At 29.7% G+C, this 18,843-nt stretch overlaps 2 protein-coding genes across 2 annotated transcripts; both read right to left on the bottom strand.

Annotated features, from left to right (window-relative positions):
- Positions 1–4: 4 nt before the first annotated feature.
- LOC148273135 (uncharacterized) lies at positions 5–1,116 on the bottom strand (the record flags this gene model as incomplete). The annotated part of the gene is made up of 3 exons (XM_088239087.1): positions 1,017–1,116; positions 880–929; positions 5–802 (listed from the first exon to the last, which is right to left on the bottom strand). Coding segments are annotated over exons 1-3 (864 nt in total), but the record flags the coding sequence as incomplete, so codon positions are not given.
- A 12,260-nt stretch (positions 1,117–13,376) lies between these two features.
- On the bottom strand, positions 13,377–15,570 carry LOC148273134 (pancreatic lipase-related protein 3-like). The gene is made up of 4 exons (XM_088239085.1): positions 15,534–15,570; positions 14,264–14,452; positions 14,000–14,194; positions 13,377–13,576 (listed from the first exon to the last, which is right to left on the bottom strand). The coding sequence occupies exons 1-4, from the start codon at positions 15,568–15,570 to the stop codon at positions 13,377–13,379; spliced, it is 621 nt and encodes a 206-aa protein (XP_088095211.1).
- Positions 15,571–18,843: the final 3,273 nt, after the last annotated feature.

Genomic DNA, 18,843 nt, shown 5'->3' with positions numbered 1-18,843 from the left:
TATGGGTTTCTTCATGGTTTCTTAATGAGCCACTGAGTCCAAATGTCTTCCCACAAGTCTTACACTGGTACTTCTTGATTCCTCTATGAGTGTCCGTATGCCAGGAGAGATTCATGGTAGACGCGAAGGCCTTATCACACCCTTCAAACTCGCACTTGAAAGGATAAATCTTTAAATGTTTTCTGTGGTGAGGAACCATGTTGAAGAACTTGTAATCTCTAGCACAAATGTTACAAGTGGGAGTTTTTTTTCCATTAACAATTAACGGTGTGAGATTGGTGAGATTATAGTGGGAATAGAAATGAGTTACCATTGTTTCGTTTTCACTCAACTTTTCAAAGCAGAGTGGGCATTTATCCCTATTCTTTAAGAATTTTTGTAGCGCTGCGGATAATTTTTCGTTTTCATCTGGCAACTTTTTGGGTTCCACTTTACTCTTTCGGACTATCTTTTTAGAATGTTTTTTCTTAACTGTTTCGTTGGATCGCTCTTTTTTTGAAGACTTTCGTGAAGTTTTTTTCCGAATGTAAACTTCGCCGGACGAATCATCTGCATCTGGCAAATCGCAATCCGAATATCCCAGTGATTCTTCTTTCAATATTTGTACCGTCGAGTCGATAATAGGAATATCGTAAGTGGCATTAGTGGATTCGTAAGAGACATTTGGTTTTTCTTCATTAATAATACAACGGCATAATAATTCGTAATTATTTTGAATATCTTGACGAAATTTTTCACATTCTCGTAGCCGAAATTCGCATGAAGTGCAAACTTGCGGTGGATATCCATCGCTCTCGTCGACCTAAAAAATAATTGGATCTATTAGTGTCCATACTTGTATGAAAATTAACAGCAGATAATATTTGTGAGAGTATTTACCGGTGTGTTTCCAAACATAAATATCAAACTGGCTATAGTGGGTTCTTCTCCTAAAGAAGGCAAAAAAATGTTTACTAACTCATTATTTTTTTGTAAACATATCCGACAAATTTCTGAAAAATCATAAGTTAAGGTACCAAGAACGTGCGTCATTATTTTTGGAAAAATTATAAAATATACATAAACAAAAATAACAATCGGAATAACGGAACAAGGAACAGCAAAAGGCTTGACAGATTGACAGCTAAATCACAATAAGATTTCGAAAGTTGTCGGAATTGCTATAAATATGGATGTTCAAGCCGGTTATCAAACACAAAATTACCTATCCAGCTACTCACAACTTATTCCTACCCTACCTAGGCACCTAGTGACCTTTTTTTTAGCAATTATTTACAAACTTATATGCAAATTAGTTTTTTCAAGCCAAATATCAGCTCCCTTAACATAATAATTAAGTGACATTTTAATAAGGTGCATTTAATTATGTTTAACGTGAATATTTTCTGTGTACAAAACAAAAAAAAATGCGTACTTTATTACGAGTATTATAATGAAAGGAATAAAATTATTACTTTTGCGGCTCCTTGGTTGAAATCCAAAATGAACTGAATGGTGTTCCAGATCCGGCTTCTAGTAAAATTTTGCAAACTATTCCTGTCGAGCTTTTATTAAAACTAATTTTGGGACAATATATCATAATCTTACATCTATACATAATTTATATGTAAGGTACATTGCAAAATACAAAACAAGCGATGTGAAAGTAGAGAGAGAAAACACACATATATTTATATATATATATATTTATATATTTATATACATATATACACACCTTTACATACGTATATTATACACACTGATACAAAAATATAAACAAACACATACTTACATACATATAATTTGTAGGTAGGATGCATAAAATATCACAAGAAGAAATAATAAAGTAAGTTAACAAAATTAAAGCAAACTCCTAAAGATAGATAACTTTTCACTTTAAAAAAAACTCTATATACATATTGGTTGGCATTCAAAGATTGATATGAAATATTGTATATACATGCTACCGATGATGCGATGACGCATCTGAAATTTTTGATCGAATATTGTTCTTTCCCTATCATGGAAATTCGAGAGAAATAAACTGACAAACCTGTTGCCGTTCTCATAATTACAATTACGCGACATATAAATAAATAAAATAAATATTGTTTATAAATATATACGCATTATAGTGATATTTCCACCATAGTTATGTTTCAGTACAATGTTTTAATTACAGTGCGTTGTGCACCAATCTCCAATCGGTATATGGAAACGGAAATATTTACGGGAATATATCATTTATTAATTATTAAGGAAATAAATTAAATTAAATTAATTTCTCTGCCCATTCATATATTTATAAAAGAAACTGAGTAAAGTACATCGTGATTTTGTATATTTTTTTTATTTAATTTTGAAAAAAAATAACGTTAAAATGGAGAGTCTTCTGGGTCCCCATTACAATGAAAAGTGATTAGAGTAATCTTCAACGGAATGTAAAATAAAATATTTTTTTCTGTGCGATAATGTGTATCTTCTTCTTCACGTGTCATATCGGGTCCCCCCGACATTGATGATTGGGAAAAGCTTGCTCTACGTCCCTCATATTTCCCTACATGACAAGTTGAAGTATGCCATATTTATCATCTCTCAACGCATGCCCAAAATATGAAATCTTGCGGAGCTTAACGGTGGTGCATAGTTCTTTTTTCGTATTGCCTCTACGCCATACCTACTTCATTGTGTGTTGTGCATATTATAATGTGTATAAAATGCTGAAGTATCTTCATCAATACCTAATCTCTATAATCAAAGATGTTTTTATTTTTATTTTAAAATTGTACGTATATTATTGTACGTATATTTTTAAAAAAGAGAAAATTCTCTTTTACTTTCTTCTTCTTTTTTTTCTTCTAGTGCCTTACCGGATCCCCCCGACGTTGGCGATCACTACAGCGAGAGCATATTATGTATCTGTCCTGCGCTAATTTTACATTTCGCAGCTAGGACGACTGCTTATTGATGTACTCACCGTAGTTATTGGAAAAAAATGACCAGAGTGGTTTCCCGTTGCCTTCTCTGGTGGATTTTCTTTACTTTATAAAATGATACATTTATTGCCATTTTATTTTTTATTTATAGAGGTGGGATGCGCACGGATTTTTTATAATTTTTTATTGAAATCTTAAAGTAAGGCACACATATCATACATATTGTTATGTGTGTTCTAGTAATAACATTGCAAATATATTTAATTTATAAATTGTTTATCACATATGTATTGACCATTATTTTAAATTTTGATATGTTTTTTTCTTCATAAATATTTTTTTCCATTTCGTAATACTTTGATTGATTAATGGAGGCCAAATCAGTAGAAAAATGATTTTATTTAAAGTGTTTTTGTTTGTAAGTGTATTATGTTTTATATGTATTTGAGATTATTTATTTTATTTATTCATATTTTTTACTTACAAACTATAATTAATCATAAAAATAATGTGACCTCACTGGGGTTTCCCGTGCCGAGAACACTTAACAATACACTTTTTTTAAATTACATTTGAGAATAAACAAAGAAGACTAACTTAAAAAAACGAAGATAATAATTAACAAATATTCAGACAGTTTTAAAAACAAGGTATTTATGTATATCTATATTATTTATATTACAAAACACACAATGAAAATAACAAAAACCTAACCTAAGATAAGAAATAATTAGATATCCTAATGTTAATCCCATAGTCCTTAGTCATAGGACTGGTACCTGAAGCATAAGACTGATCGTTTTACGTGCATATAACAAAAATGGTCAACATACTCTACGATGGGTGTATCAATGTAGCGCCCTATGCACTTATGATTTAATTATGTTTAATAAGGCATGTTCCAAAATTACATAAAATGCCTCCTTCTGCACGGGACACCCTAATGAGGGAACGGAGACAAAAGTAATTCATTAATTCATAAAATAATAAATAAATAAAAAAACAAAAAATAGGCAATAATAGAAGATAACTTAACTCATTTAAATTCCCACTCCATCTAACATGTGCTAACCTCACTCATTCTGTTCTAAGGTGGAGATTTATTGTGTTTGAAATTTAATTCAATAAGTAATTCTATACCTACCAATGTACAATACCAATGCCCAAATATTTAGATTTCGGGGCTTTTTCTGATAGGCCCATTTCACATGTGCAGCGCGTATCCATGCGACATCGCATAGTCAGTAGAATTGTATTTGTGTGTGTGAGAAGGGGATGGGGACTGCGGAACTATTTCATTCCTAAAGTATCGATTCGAATATTCGAATATCGATTCGAAGTTACGGGATCATGTATATATATAAATATACATACAAATTTCATTTGTATGTGTATATATATAAATATACATACAAATTTCATTTGTATTTTCCAAATTATATACCTAACTTCTTTAAAATTTCATAACCTTGATTCATTGACACACAGAAAAGATATCTTCAATCAGATCCTGCTTTACAAAACTGTAAATAATAAATTTGATTCCCCAGAACTAATTAATCTACTTGCATACCATGTCCCCTCTAGACGCACTAGACTGATATTTTCTATCTTCCTAACATTAATTCTGAAGATGTTTTTTAAATTAACTTAAACTTACTGTCTTTTTTTTTTTAAGTTGCTTTTCATCGGTTTTTTGAATCCCTTGAAATATGTAGGTACGTAAATATATTTTACCTTTAAAAAAAATGGTTTGTGCACTTGATCATGTTTTTTTATTCTTTTTTATTTTAACTCTTACTTTTTAATTACTTTAAGTAAGTTTTTTTCTTAATGTTAATATTATTTCCATTTATGTAAATACTAACTAGAAACTTTTAACATAACTTTTTTACTTCGATTTTAATTATTTAATTACTTTCATTTATGTTTTTTTTCCCTTACAATATTGTACTTAAAAAATTCAAATAGTTAATTGATAAACTTAGCATGTAATATAATATGTAAACTTCACAGGTCCATTAGAGTTAACTCTAAATTTATGTACTATAAAACCACATTATTAAAACATTATAGAATTTATACAATGGTTTCAATATGTCGGTACAAATATATACATTTATATATAATGTGTACAATTACATTATGAGGATAACTTTTACTGTACAATAATAATATTTATGCTAAGTACCTACTTTTTACAATGTATCAGTATTATTGTACATGTTAGGGAGGGGGACTAAATATATTGTGTGAGGGTGTGTATTTACTAAATATATTGTGTATTTATGTATGGGTGTGCATATATGTGACAATGTGTAGTGAATATAAGTTGACTTATTGAACAATGATTTTCAAAAAAATAATTGTTTTTTTCAAACCTTTATGAGGAAAGCCATCAACCACCTTATCAATCGATTTAAAATTGTTAAGAATGCTCTGGCCTAAAATCCAAATTCAAAAATATGTAAAAATTTCAACAAAGTAATAAAAAACAAAAATATAAATATATATGTAAGTACTCATATACACACATACGATTACATCATTAAATTATTATTGAGAATAATATTCCGGCACCCTCCAACATACCCGTCAAAACAGCTGTTCCAATACATGAAGGTGCTGGATATGAGACAACTGTACCTAAAAGAAGCACTTACACGCTTTTGGTCGAACAATGAGGAGAGGTCTCAGCAAAATGTCCGTACGAGGTTTTCCCAAAGCATGAATTATGACATACCCAAAACCCGTACGACTTTTGCTCTTTCTTTTGCTTTTGGAGGATCTTTGTGAACACCATATGCTCCAACTAGGTAGCGGACATAGAATGATGATGATGATGATGACTTTTGATAGGTTGACTATCAAACAATTAGTAAAAAGTTAGTGCAAATACCGCTTTTTCGCTATTTCGATCAACTCTATTTGATGTTCAAACGTGTATCTTGAAAAGAATTGGTCCAAAGAAAAAAAATATATGAACATTTTTTATAAATTTTATTTTCTTAGGCTTTCATATTTTTTACATTAAATCTATAGGGACGTAATTAAGAGCAAAAATACTTTTTTTTTTTTAAATTGCGGCATGAGCGGTGGTCGTTCAAGGTCACACACGGTTTTACTAACCTTTGGGAGCCTGAGGGTGAAAAAAGTGATTGTTTGAATGTTTTTATTTTCTTCTTTAATATTAAGTTCACAGATTGTTTAAATGTTTTCTTTCCTTTTTTAATATTAAGTTCATAGATTGTTAAAATTTGTTAAAATTTTTATTGTTTAAATGTATACTATGTATTGTTACAAGAAATGTACTATTTTTTTTATGTACCGTCCCAAATGAGTTTTCTCGTACAACTCCTGGAAATATAATATCATGATATTCATGTCTTATATGTTTTATTAATAAATAAAAAAAAATAAAAAAAATAAAAAAAAATCCGCGAGCGCCTGAGGGGGGTACTACGAATACCCCAGCTAAAATGCTATAAATACGTCTTAAAAAATATTTTAAAAATGTCTTTATAATTGTCATGGTATTGTTTATAAAACTGGTTCATAATATTTCCAGTTTTCTGCGAAATTCATACATTTTTTCATAAAATACTGCTGCGATAATATTTTATATGGCAGCGCGCTCCTCCCGCTGCCACGTTTTGGATACCACTGATTGAAATTACGCCACTAGCTAGCGGGGCGGTACGGCGGGCGGTCGGGAGAGGGATGAGCGAGTTCGTAAACCATGTACAGCGTGTTTGTTAATTTATTTGAATTAATTTTAAAAACTAATAATATTTTACAAAATAATATAGAAAAAAATCACACAGCTCAATCATAATGTGTTTAAAATTGTTGGTATGTTTCCCAAATAAAATACAATAAAGTATAACACGGCACGAATTCCTTTTATCGGTTACATAGGTAGATATATTATACAATTTTACAGAATACGACGACTAAAAATAATACAAAATAGTAATTTCTATTACTCCACAGTAACTCCATGGCAAAAAAACTTTGAAAAATCAATAAATCGATTTAAAAAAAATTAAGTACAATAAAAAAAAACTCGAGACCTTAAAAAATCTAAAATACGAAATTAAAAAACTTGAAAATCAAATAATCAAGAAATAAAAACTCAAAAATCGAACAACGCCGTGTAAAAATTTATATAATATGCAAAATTAAAATAAAAAAAGTTAATTTGGACGTAGGACTAATTATGTTATGGGAACGTGTTGTTGAAGTAGAAGGTAGAATATTGCTCCATTGGTAACCCGATTTAGAAGCGAAGACGTTTTCTCCGTCATTTTGGCTGTTTTCTTCTAAATTAACACTATCCTGGTCGAAATAATCAGATCCATCGTAATCTTCGATTACAAAGTCATCTGTTTCAGAAACATCATCTGAAGATTCTAACTCTAAATCACTGTCATCACTGGAAGACACTTCAATATCCGTATCGTTTAGAAGCTGCTCAATGACATCATCCGTCAATTTTTTTCTACTCATTTTGAGATTGGTGAAGTAAAAAAAGGTTTTATAAATTTTAAAAAATTCACTTATTATTAAAAAAACACCTTTGTATGCAAAATCCAATGCGCAATATCCAGATAGCCAAATATAAAAATTATGTTTATTTGAAATTATTAGTCATAATAATACTTTTTTCTAAACATCCTTGGCATGCAAAATCTTACTCGCGTAAACTGGATTTTTGTGGTTATTCCGGAAACAGATGAGACGTGCAAATTGACCGAAGTATCAAAGATCACTAAACTGTGGAGCAAATAGCAAATGAATTGTGATGCATGCTGTTTGCGCGGGGGGGAAAAAAAGACAAATGTGAATTATGAAAAGAGTTCCGCGGAAAAATATTTTAATATCTTCGATACATTTGTAACATAATGGATTAGAGTTATGCATAAAATGAAATCAATATGATGATTAACAAAAAAGGTATTGAACAAATATGCTACCTGGGGGACCCCAGATACCCCCCTTAGGCACGGGAGGGCTAAGGGCATTATGTCCACCGATCCTGTTAAGTTTCAAAATATGATAACTTTTTTTGTCAAAAAAATTTAAAAAGTACACACCGAATGACCTTGAACGTCCCATACTTATAATAAATCTTGAAAACCACCCGATGGATCTAAACCTGGTTTTCACTGTCATGTAACGTGTCCTAAAACAAAGCTACTTGTATTTGTTGCATCTTCGAAAAATAAAAATTAGTACGTCATATTCATTTCTTACCGAAAATTACCGTAAAATACCGCGGAGATTTTACCGCCTTGCATCTCGAATTTATTGCGATACAAGTAAATATCGTTTTTGCTACCATTTATGCTTGCAATATACACATGTATGTTCATAAGGATGAATGACAATATCCGACTAAGACCCTCCATATAATCTTTCAAACTCACAGTGAAAGGGGCAGTGAACGTAATAAAGTTAAATTGAATTGAAATAATATACGAAATTAGAAATTTCAAAAGATCTACTCATTTATTGACCAAAATATTGTTTTTTTGAATGAGTAAAACCGATAGGAAGACCCACAGTCTTTAAAACGGTTTCGGGTATGTGGAGGAATGTACTCCTGCTCCGAGGAATTACGCTTTCGGGAATTTTCCCGCGGTACATCATTACTTGCACCTCCAGTACCTTATGCACCATTGGGTGCGAATAAGAGTTTGATGGTGATGAACATAATGTCATTGTATTATTTTAGATGTTTGTAAATCTAATATTGTGGATCATCGTAATATATAATTTTTATTTGAGAATAAAAAATACTGTTTTGTAATCCACTGTATTTGCTTACACAACCGAATATATAATATATGTATTATGTATGTTTACTTGTTAAATAACCCTAAAGAGGGAAACATTTTGTAGCCGAAACTAGACAGTCAAATTGTACAAAAAAAAAATCTTTTTTTTTGTTGTATAATTTGATTGTTTTGGTAATTTTGTTGATAGTTAATTTTCTGCTTACTAAAGTTGAAGGTGTAAACAAGGACTTATACACTCGCATACGTTAATGTTTATTGTATGCAATTATTACTTTATTATGTCTATATAATGATTTAAATCATATATACATTCAAATTAACAATGCACTGGCCTATGCACCATTAGGTTCTGATAAGGGTTTGGTGATAATGTATTTCAATATAAATTTTACCGATGTATATATAAATTTACTTTAATATATAGAAATATTCGTTTTTATAAACGATAAATCGATATTATTATCGAAACTTATTTAAACGAATAATGGCGGTACATTACTTTTTCACTAACACATTCGTAAAAACTCTTTGCGATGTTCTTATGAATATTTTTAAACCTGTTATTATAATCGAATATTTTATATCAGTTTAAAAAAAAAAAAGGTATTTATTTAAGAGCAATATTTTCCGAATAATAAATAATTTACATGAAAACTAAAAACTGCACTAATAAGTGCATATTATTTATTTATACCCTTTCTAATTTATATTATAAATAAGTGGGTTATATTGTTCATTTTGTTTATATATGTATTTTAAGTTTAAGTAAAATATTATTAAAAGTGTTTGCACGTAATTGATGAAAAATAAGTAGTGCATTTTTTTATTTTAATGTTTCTGTATATTATTTTTCATTGTTTGTAAAGCAAATAAATACATTAATGTCAGGCGGGATGGGATCTCTATGAAGACGACAGATATTATTTAATAATACGCTAATTAGCAGCGTGGTTTATTTACATTTCTGTGCGTTTGACTTAACGGTTCCTAATTTATCATTTCATTTGTGAATAAAAACTAGCAGATTTAAGATATATACGAATTAAAACATATAAACAAAATTTAAATAATAATACGTTGTGTATAAAAATACTTATTTAGTCATGTTTCTTACAATAAAAGGAACATTATGAAAATTCATCAAAAATATTTAATACGTTCGGTATTTTTTTACTTGTCTAAATCACTCTATAGCTAACAATATATTGAATACTTAAAAATAATACAGTTTTTTTTCTATTAAGCTAACGAAATAGTAAAAAAAATCAATGCCAACCTAGCCAAATAAAAAATATCTATCTTTGCTCTTTTGCCTAAATTTTGGGTTTCTGCCTGATCAATTTCAATATATGAAATTCAATTTTAAAAAACATGTTAGGTTTTTAACACAGAAAAATAATTTTAGTTTAGTTAAATTAATTTATCAATTTTTGAGACCAAATCTCAACTCCATAGAACCAAATTCCTGTGTATTGAAAGCAAAATACAAAACAATTGTGTTTATAAACAAAATGAATAAAAAATCTTTTGAACATAGGGAACAAGATTTTTTCTAATCAGTGTGAACTCGGATATGAAACTAGAAATAAAAATGAAGTAAGTCTGCCATTTAGTAAGAAAACAAAGACACAGAACTCGTTGGTTCAACCAACGGGTTCACCTAGGTGGACCATCAGAAATAAGAGTTTAAGGAAAGACCATTAGAAATAAGAGAACAAAAAAAAATCATTTCATTTGAATGTTAGTTGATAAAACATGTGTGTAGCAGATAAGTTAGCTCTTAAAAAGTGATTGCATTCGAGTTGGTCTTAAAGATTTTTTTTAATTAGTGAAATGTTAATAATTATTATATATTTTAATAACAATTCGTCGTCGTCATTCCCTTTCCGTACCTAATGGTGCTTAGATTACTGCAGTGGTACACAAATCGCAGCGTATCTTGATCATTTTTTGTTACATGAAGGTAAGATGATCAGTCTTACGCTTCAGGTACCAGTCCAGGCACTATGAAATATTCTGGTGGGAAAACACCTTTTTAAATAAATATTTCTTGTCAACCATGTCGGGAATCGAACCCGAGACCTCTTGCATGGGAGACAAATGCGCTTATCATTACACCACGAGGCCGACTAATAATTATATATAGGTTAATATATTAGCACATTCATGTATTGTGTTTGTACTATTTAAGGACAAAACAAAAATAAAAAAAAACAAAAAAATATTAAAACCCATAACTTTATCAGACAAGAAAAGCACGAATATAAAAATGTAAAGTTTTGAAGTGACAGAGGCAATGTAGCATAATGTATTTCTTTATATTAAATCAGAGCTACAGACAGTATTACATATATGAAATAATTACAGTTTTGAAAAAAATGCCTCAAAAGTATAGAATATTTCAATATATATAAACATTTATATTTGTTTTTATTTTATTTATGAAATATATAATACATATCTAAGATATTATACTCCCAGGAATTTAAAAAAACCTCATTTGGGACCGTAAATAAAAATGAGACATTTTTGTGACAATACATAATATCATACATAGTAAATACATACGAAATTGTAAGAAAACAAAAAGAAACATAAAGCATAGTACTTTACACCATCTATATAAATAACATTAATAACTATCACTATCAAAAAGATTTAAGTAATATTTTTTAATTACGACACTTTTTAATTGGCTATTCGATTTTTCGTGTTTTAATATTATTTAAAATTCAGAATGGTCAATACTTTCCAGAAACCTTTTTCCGAACTTCGTTGAGCAAAACTTAGGTACATGAAAATTCCCTGACTTACGCGTTATTATTATTATATTTATTAAATTATTTTATAGAAATACACCATTCTTTCTCAATGGTCCCCTTGATAAAACCCGTGTGAAGGAATATTTCTTTTATTAAAAAAAAAGGTAATAATAAAAACAAAAAATAGAAAAAATACCTAATTAAAAAACACCTTTTTCTAAACAGAAATGACCGAAAAATATTTTTTTACAATAATAATAATATTACGAGTACAATACATAAGTTTTTATGTATTTTTTTAGTTAGTGTATACAATAAAGCATTATAAGAGTAGGCATATTTATTTTATATATTTTTAATTAATATTTTTTCTTTCATTCTTCATACTTCATAAGTATTTTGAAAAAATAACGCATTATCCATAAATAAAAAGTCGATTACGGGAATAATCTAATTCGGTTATTCGAACTATTAATATTGATAATAATCGTTTGCGATTAAGCACACCCCAACAGATTTATGTCTGACAGACCGGGTCGTATTCATTTTACAACGCGTGTGAAAAGGTAACAGATTTTGTATGCGTTTGCAGGATAAGCGCGGTAAAATATCGGGTAGTATGGATTTGCGTGGTAGGTGTGAAAACGGCCTTAGTCGCAAATAACCGAGTTAGAAAAACAGAATACAAGTGGTGGAGCTGGGGTTTGAATCTCAAACCACGATTATGTCCGTGACATCACCACGGGACTACAAATCATTTGACGGAACTAAATAATGCAATTCAAACAAAAGTCATGAAAAGGGAGCATCCGAACGATAAAATAAAACAAAAATCATTACCTCACTTTTTCTATTGTTTTTATTTGTTGCGTGTGCTGAAATAATGACTATTTTGCAGTGTAATCGATAACCTTCGCGATAATATTATGAAGAATTAAAATATTACTATTACCTATGTACCTACCTTAAAAAATAATTCAAGTTTGTTTTATTATTTTTTACAAAAAACAAATATTTAATTTTAAAAATCTGTACAGTGCTTCGGGTAGACATATCTCGATAAGAAATAATTGGATATCCTGATGTTAATCCCATAGTCCTTAGTCATAGGACTGGTACCTGAAGCATAAGACTGATCGTCTTACCTGCATATAACAAAAATGGTCAACATACTCTACGATAGGTGTATCAATGCAGTGCCCTATGCACCATTTATGCACCATTATGTGCGGAAATGGAATTATTATAATGATGAATAACCTTTATAGATTTGGGACTTATACAATTATAATAATTAGGTATCAGTGTTTTGCTCCAATATGGACATTCACATGTCCGATTCGAAATTCACTAGGTATCTCTTGATTTTGCGAAGTAGTTTATTGATCTGAGCACCTTTTCATGTGTTTATTATCACCAATTCATGGTTTGGACGTAAAAAACGCCTTCAATCCTAAAATTAATTCTAGAATCTTAATTACCTGCAATTATAAATGGCCAAGTTTTTAGTAATGGTAAAAATAACGAAGAGATGGATACAGTCCATTAAAATTTTTAATAAATTTTGTTATGTGTGCGTAATAGAAAGATTTCAAACAAAATATTCCTATTTAAATACTAACATAAATTAAAATTGTACGTTTCCACAATTTCCACAATTGCGCCAACACAAATATAGACTATTAAACATTCAAATGCACTGTACGTCTCGAAACTGGTATACACTAAAAAGTCTGAAAAAAATAGTATATGCTTATATTTACTAACATTAGTTGAAACATATTCCATCAAAAAAAAACTTTAAAAGATACAAGAGTAAAAATTTATAAAAAAATAAGTAAATATATATATATTTCCATAGTTGATTGTGCTTTAAGGGGAAATTATATGCGTATTACTTACATGTAATCCATGTTAAACATATAATAAACGTTTATTTTGTCTTCAGAGCAACTTTTGGTCATTGCTGATTGAACATCACGACATGGAATAGCTGGGAAGCACATTGGACACAAAACGGTCTCTGCAAATACCCTATGAGCTTTTGAGTGGCTGCAAATAATTTCTCCGCTTCCAAATGTCTGTCTCCGTCTTTCGTCTAAAATTTTAAAAAAATAACTTAATATCAATAAATCATCTCATACATAATATATTATTATATACCTAGGTATATTATTATGGAGCCCGATTGTCGATGACATTTTTTTGCTGACAAAACAAACCAAAACCATATTATTTTGCTTTCTCTTATTTGTATTTATCAATTCCTAAGCGGTAAAAATAATAACTTACATTTGCAGTCGGATTAAGCGTTTTAAACAATAAGGTATGTAATTTGTTTTTACTTGAAAACAGTCAAAAAAATCACACAAATATTTTCATCTTATCCGTCGTATGTCGTAAGGATAATAATTATAGTACGTAGGTATATTAGTGAGACCTACTTTTTACATAGCCAAAATGTATATACCGTAGCACACAAAATATCAAACAATTTTATTTATTTGCATTTTAGACTTACGGTAAAAATATCTCTCAGAATCAAATAAAGCACATTCCGGCTGATATGAACCACCATTCAAAAAATAGTTGATATGTCCTAACGGATGACCGGAGGACAGAATTGATGTAAATATTATTTCTACTATTGATGCATCAGAAATGTCAAGAGTTTTATCCGGATGAAATGTTATGAACGGAACAGCTGGATCTAACCCTGAAAAAATAATCAATGTTAATATCAGAAACCCCGTTCGGTATTAAAACAGTAGATAATTATGCAAACCAGTTATTCTCCCTACGTTTCCAAGAACGGTATTGTATCCTGCTACCCCAGCAATGTGCGCTCCTAAACTGTGTCCAATAATGTGGACATCCTCGAGGTCTACGGATACAGTTTCCACCAGCCAGTCCAGCAGATGACTTACGTAAACACCAATAGTCCATATATTATTGATGGCTTCCCAATACGAGCCTTTTGCATGTTTTGACCAATCAATACATATAATGTTGTATTCTGAAGTTATCAAATAAGCTAAAACAATTTTGCTGTTAAGTTTTTGGTTTAAAATTTCCGTACGTATAGGCACTATAGTTATATATCTTCTGTGCGCGGTAAAAAGGGTTTAAGTCAAAAAAGTGTATTTTTCAGGAGAGCCAATCAAAGTTTTTAGTGTGTCTAAAAATCGAGAAAACAGCTGCCAAATCATAAGGATTAAACTGTTTTTAGTAAAAAAAAATTCGTACTTAAAAAAATATTTTGGACGTTTCGTGTTTTTTAAATTTTAAATTTTATTTTATTTTTTACAAGTCTTTTGGATCACAAAATCGAAAAATTTTCTGAAAAAAGAATGACAAATCTTTTTGACCTGTAATGCAACAATTGATTAGTATCAATAACTTGATGACAAATACACCAAAAAATACGCATAAAAATTAACTTCTTAACTCTATACTTAAATCATTTTGACCATTTTATGACTTAAGCCCTTTTTCTCACGCACGGAAGATATTTTATTTTTATTTTATTTATTTAAAAAAAACAAACAGTCGACAATGATATAACAACATTTTTTAAGATACAGTTTAAAGACAGACCAGCAAAGTTTCTAAATAAAAATCATACATATTATTAAATTGTGTTACAACAAAAGGATGTATTTATGTGTATTTGTATGAGAGTAAGTCTAGATGTGTGTTTATGTGTATTAGTGTGGGAGTAAGTGTTCAGGAGTGTGCATCATTAAATAGTAAGTGGAATCGTATTGCAGCCAGAAATAATAAATCTTAATTTATTTTAAAATAAATTAAGGGGTATGTAAAATAGATCAATAGATGAAAAAAAAACATCATATTTAGAGCAAGAACGATAGAGGAAAGAGTTTTGTGCATAGTTAGTGCTACAGACTGGCAGATGGAATAAATACTTATTTCTATATGGTACAATAGGATATTACAGGTCCCTATTTTTTTAAATAAATATGCACGATGGTGTAAAAGGGTTCGATTTTATTTATACTGACGTAAAAACAATAAATCCACAATAGTAAATTCACCAGCACCTAGTTTTATATCCATAAAGATGTCATCCATGCAACTACTTTGAAATCCGTGAATTATTATTTTACTGGGAAGTTCAGACTTTAGTGGAGACTTCAATATGTTATTTCTGATTCTAGGTAATAAGAAATATGGTCTCCCTTCCGAAGATCTAAAAATATTTCTAATAAAATACCTATATGGGTAATGCATAAAATTCCAATTTTCCGTATAATGCAAAACTTATTTATAAACACGAAGTATTTTAGAAACTATGCATACATATTTACATCACCCACGTCTCAAATATTTAGTTTAGTTTTTGGATAGTGTTATTGCTTTTTTATAATGAAATTCATAAATATTTGCCAAAATAAATTATTTGATTTCTTAAAACATATAAACTCACTAACTTAGTATACAATAATATCTTTATGTCACTTTGTTCTTGCATTTCGAATAAATTATCTTCCCGATCATTTGAATCCAAAAAATTTATTACTGTCGGTAGCACCGTGCTCAAAATTAATAAAATTAGTGAACTCATTGTTTGAACTTATAAATTATACCAAAAACAAATAAAATTATTTTATAACTAAATCACAATATTTTTTTCTTGTTTTATACGTCCAAACTAAACAACGCACTTCATGATAATTATATGAAAATATACAATCAATAGTATGATGTGAGATGTGAGTATGATATAACAAATTGGCATGCAACATATTTATATAACGCTAGAGCAAAAAAATATTTCAACAATAGGCAATATATGAATTATTTCAAAATAAATTTAGATTCAAGATTAAAACTGTTTGCCATGATTATATTATAGAAGCAAAGAAATTAATTTTTGACTTTTGAAAAAACTGTAATAATCACATTCTGAAAATAGTGTTGATAACAAAAACAGCATTTCTCAATTTGCAGAAAACACCCACCGCACTAAAATAATCTTACGGCATACATGCTCATGGAAAGATGCATATAGAAATATAGATCTCTTAAATAAATTAAAGTGTTCATTAATTAAAAAATACTCTTAATAAAAATATACGTTTTAATACAGAATGTTGCCTCTCATACATTCGAAGTTTGAATGAGGTATCATTCAGTATAAGATCTGGCTGTTTTATGCAAAACGCGTATTTTAGGTTGTGTGCATGGTGGTCAGCCAGACTAACAAATTATCGAAATTCGTTAAAAAAATAATTAAATTATTTTTTAAGTTACTATAACAAATTAATTAAGTGATTCTTTACGATTTAGTACCCTAATATAAATATTGAATAACATTTTCAATACATAATGACACCACATACATCGGAGGGTTTACTAGGGCTGGCTGTTTTCTGCAAAATGCACATCTTAGTTTGTGTGGTCAGCCGGACTTTAACTCTTAAAAGACTGTGGTAAATAATACCTTTGCACGCGGTGATGTAACATCATGTTACCACAACCAAAAAACGGAATATTCTGAAGCTCAGACATTTGAGAAAAAAAAAGATGGGGACATGCAGTTTAATAATTCCTTTTCCATAATTTATGAAAATAAACAACATATAATTGAGCCCTGTCGTTTTCGTTCTCATAGTTCACGCTTGCGTCCCCCATCACTATCAACAACCGATTGAATTTGTTTCATACAACAACACAACACACAGCACTGGCTACGGCAGCTACAGAACAGCGTCTCTGTCTCCCTTGTTATTTGTTATGTGTTCTATCTTCGTGTTCTCTCTAATACAAATGTATTGCTTTATTTGCGGACATCAGTTTTCGGTAGCAGGGCTAAATATTTTTTGTTTTAAAATCCAGCATAATTACATAAATTTTACTTTGTAAATCCTGGGTGGAAATGTCTATTTGAAGATTATAAAAATTACAACTTCATCATTTAAACAAATAAGAGAGATATATCGGTAGTCAGATGGCAAAAGGTACCATCTGTATTTTTTCTGTTTTTTAATTTTCAAAAGTTTTAATCAATATTTCATTAAATACACATAGAAAAAAAAACACCGTAGTTTAGAATGGTAATTTATTATTAAAATGCAACACTAAAATATTTTAGTTTGGGGATTGAAGTCTTGAAATTGAGTCGTATTTCAGCTCTTCTGAACATTTTTGAAAATTACAGCTGGTCCCTTCTGCCATCTGACTACCGATATATTAAGTCTTGTATCGTATGTCAACTAGTGTGACATCATAGCCACACAAGAGTTAGACATTAAAACTTGTCAAACAAAACTTATCATTAAATTTTTTTTTGGATCATCAAGAAAATGTGACCTCCGTGGTGTAGCGGAGAAGACGCTTGACTTACTCACGGAAAGTTCTGGGTTCGATTCCCGATGAGAACATAAAAATTGAATGTGATTTTTCTCAAGCCTGGGTGTTCTGTGCTGTAATTCACCATTGTAATTGGGCCGGGCCTCCTGGCCTGTTGTGGTGCAAAAAAACGAATGTATGTGTTATTTATCATTTATCGAAGTAAAAAAACATGCCAACTGTTTTGTAAATTTGATCATTCAGTCTTTTCACAAAAGTGCTATTATCTCAGTTTCACTTTTATTTGGCTGCTTTCTGCATAACTACGTTCAATTGGACGTATATATGCAGAAAATATCCAACTGTCAAATTACAGGTTTTAGATATTTGAGGAAATATAAGATCACCCTAATATAAAATTACAGATAATTACTTGATTTGAAAAATTATTGTTAATGATGGGAATAGTACTTCTCTTGCCAATGGTGTTTCATTTGTTCAAAATTAACATTTAATTTATGAGTTATATGCCTATTTATGGAGGTGGATCATTTTTGCTTAAACAGATTTTAAAATTTGTAAATGCAAAAAAGTTCAAAGTATATTTTGTAAAATTTGGCTACCGGGTAATTTGTAATTTATTATCTTATGTCATCGTCATTTAATTTACACACTTAATTGTGCACCTAACTTTTGATTTCCATGTCTTTTTCTACCTCGGTTTGGCCTCCCAGAATTAGATCCAGAATCAGAAACTACTTCATGATTTGATATTTCAGATTCCTCGGTTTCGGAAATAATTACAATTTTCCAAGACAGGCTTTGTTCTGCCATATAATCTATATGAAGTAGACGAAATATTTGCATTTGTGCTATTGCTTACACAAAAATCTTTTTTAAGACCAAATATCATTTTTGCAAAATGTAAAATTCTAGTATTGCATTATGGACCGTGTTTTAAAATTGAATTACTACGTGTTTGTCTATCCTGGTGAATCTTTTTTGTGTAAATACAAATGAGATATTCTCTATCGATTTTTACAATAAATTAAA

Source organism: Micrasema longulum, unplaced genomic scaffold, assembly GCF_059751315.1.
Source record: "Micrasema longulum isolate JH-2025_06_02 unplaced genomic scaffold, ASM5975131v1 h1tg002065l, whole genome shotgun sequence".
Lineage (NCBI taxonomy): Eukaryota > Metazoa > Arthropoda > Insecta > Trichoptera > Brachycentridae > Micrasema > Micrasema longulum.
The sequence above is the reverse complement of the archived record's forward strand: the minus strand, read 5'-3'. Positions and strand labels throughout refer to the sequence as shown.

What these genes read in the sequence shown, in the direction of transcription:
- LOC148273134 (XM_088239085.1), bottom strand. Translation starts at nt 15,570, where the DNA reads ATGGATGACATCTTTATGGATATAAAACTAGGTGCTG. An exon ending in GGATATAAAACTAGGTGCTG is followed by an intron (nt 14,453 to 15,533) that starts GTGAATTTACTA and finishes AACATGCAAAAG; the next exon opens with GCTCGTATTGGGAAGCCATC. An exon ending in AAACGTAGGGAGAATAACTG is followed by an intron (nt 14,195 to 14,263) that starts GTTTGCATAATT and finishes TTATTTTTTCAG; the next exon opens with GGTTAGATCCAGCTGTTCCG.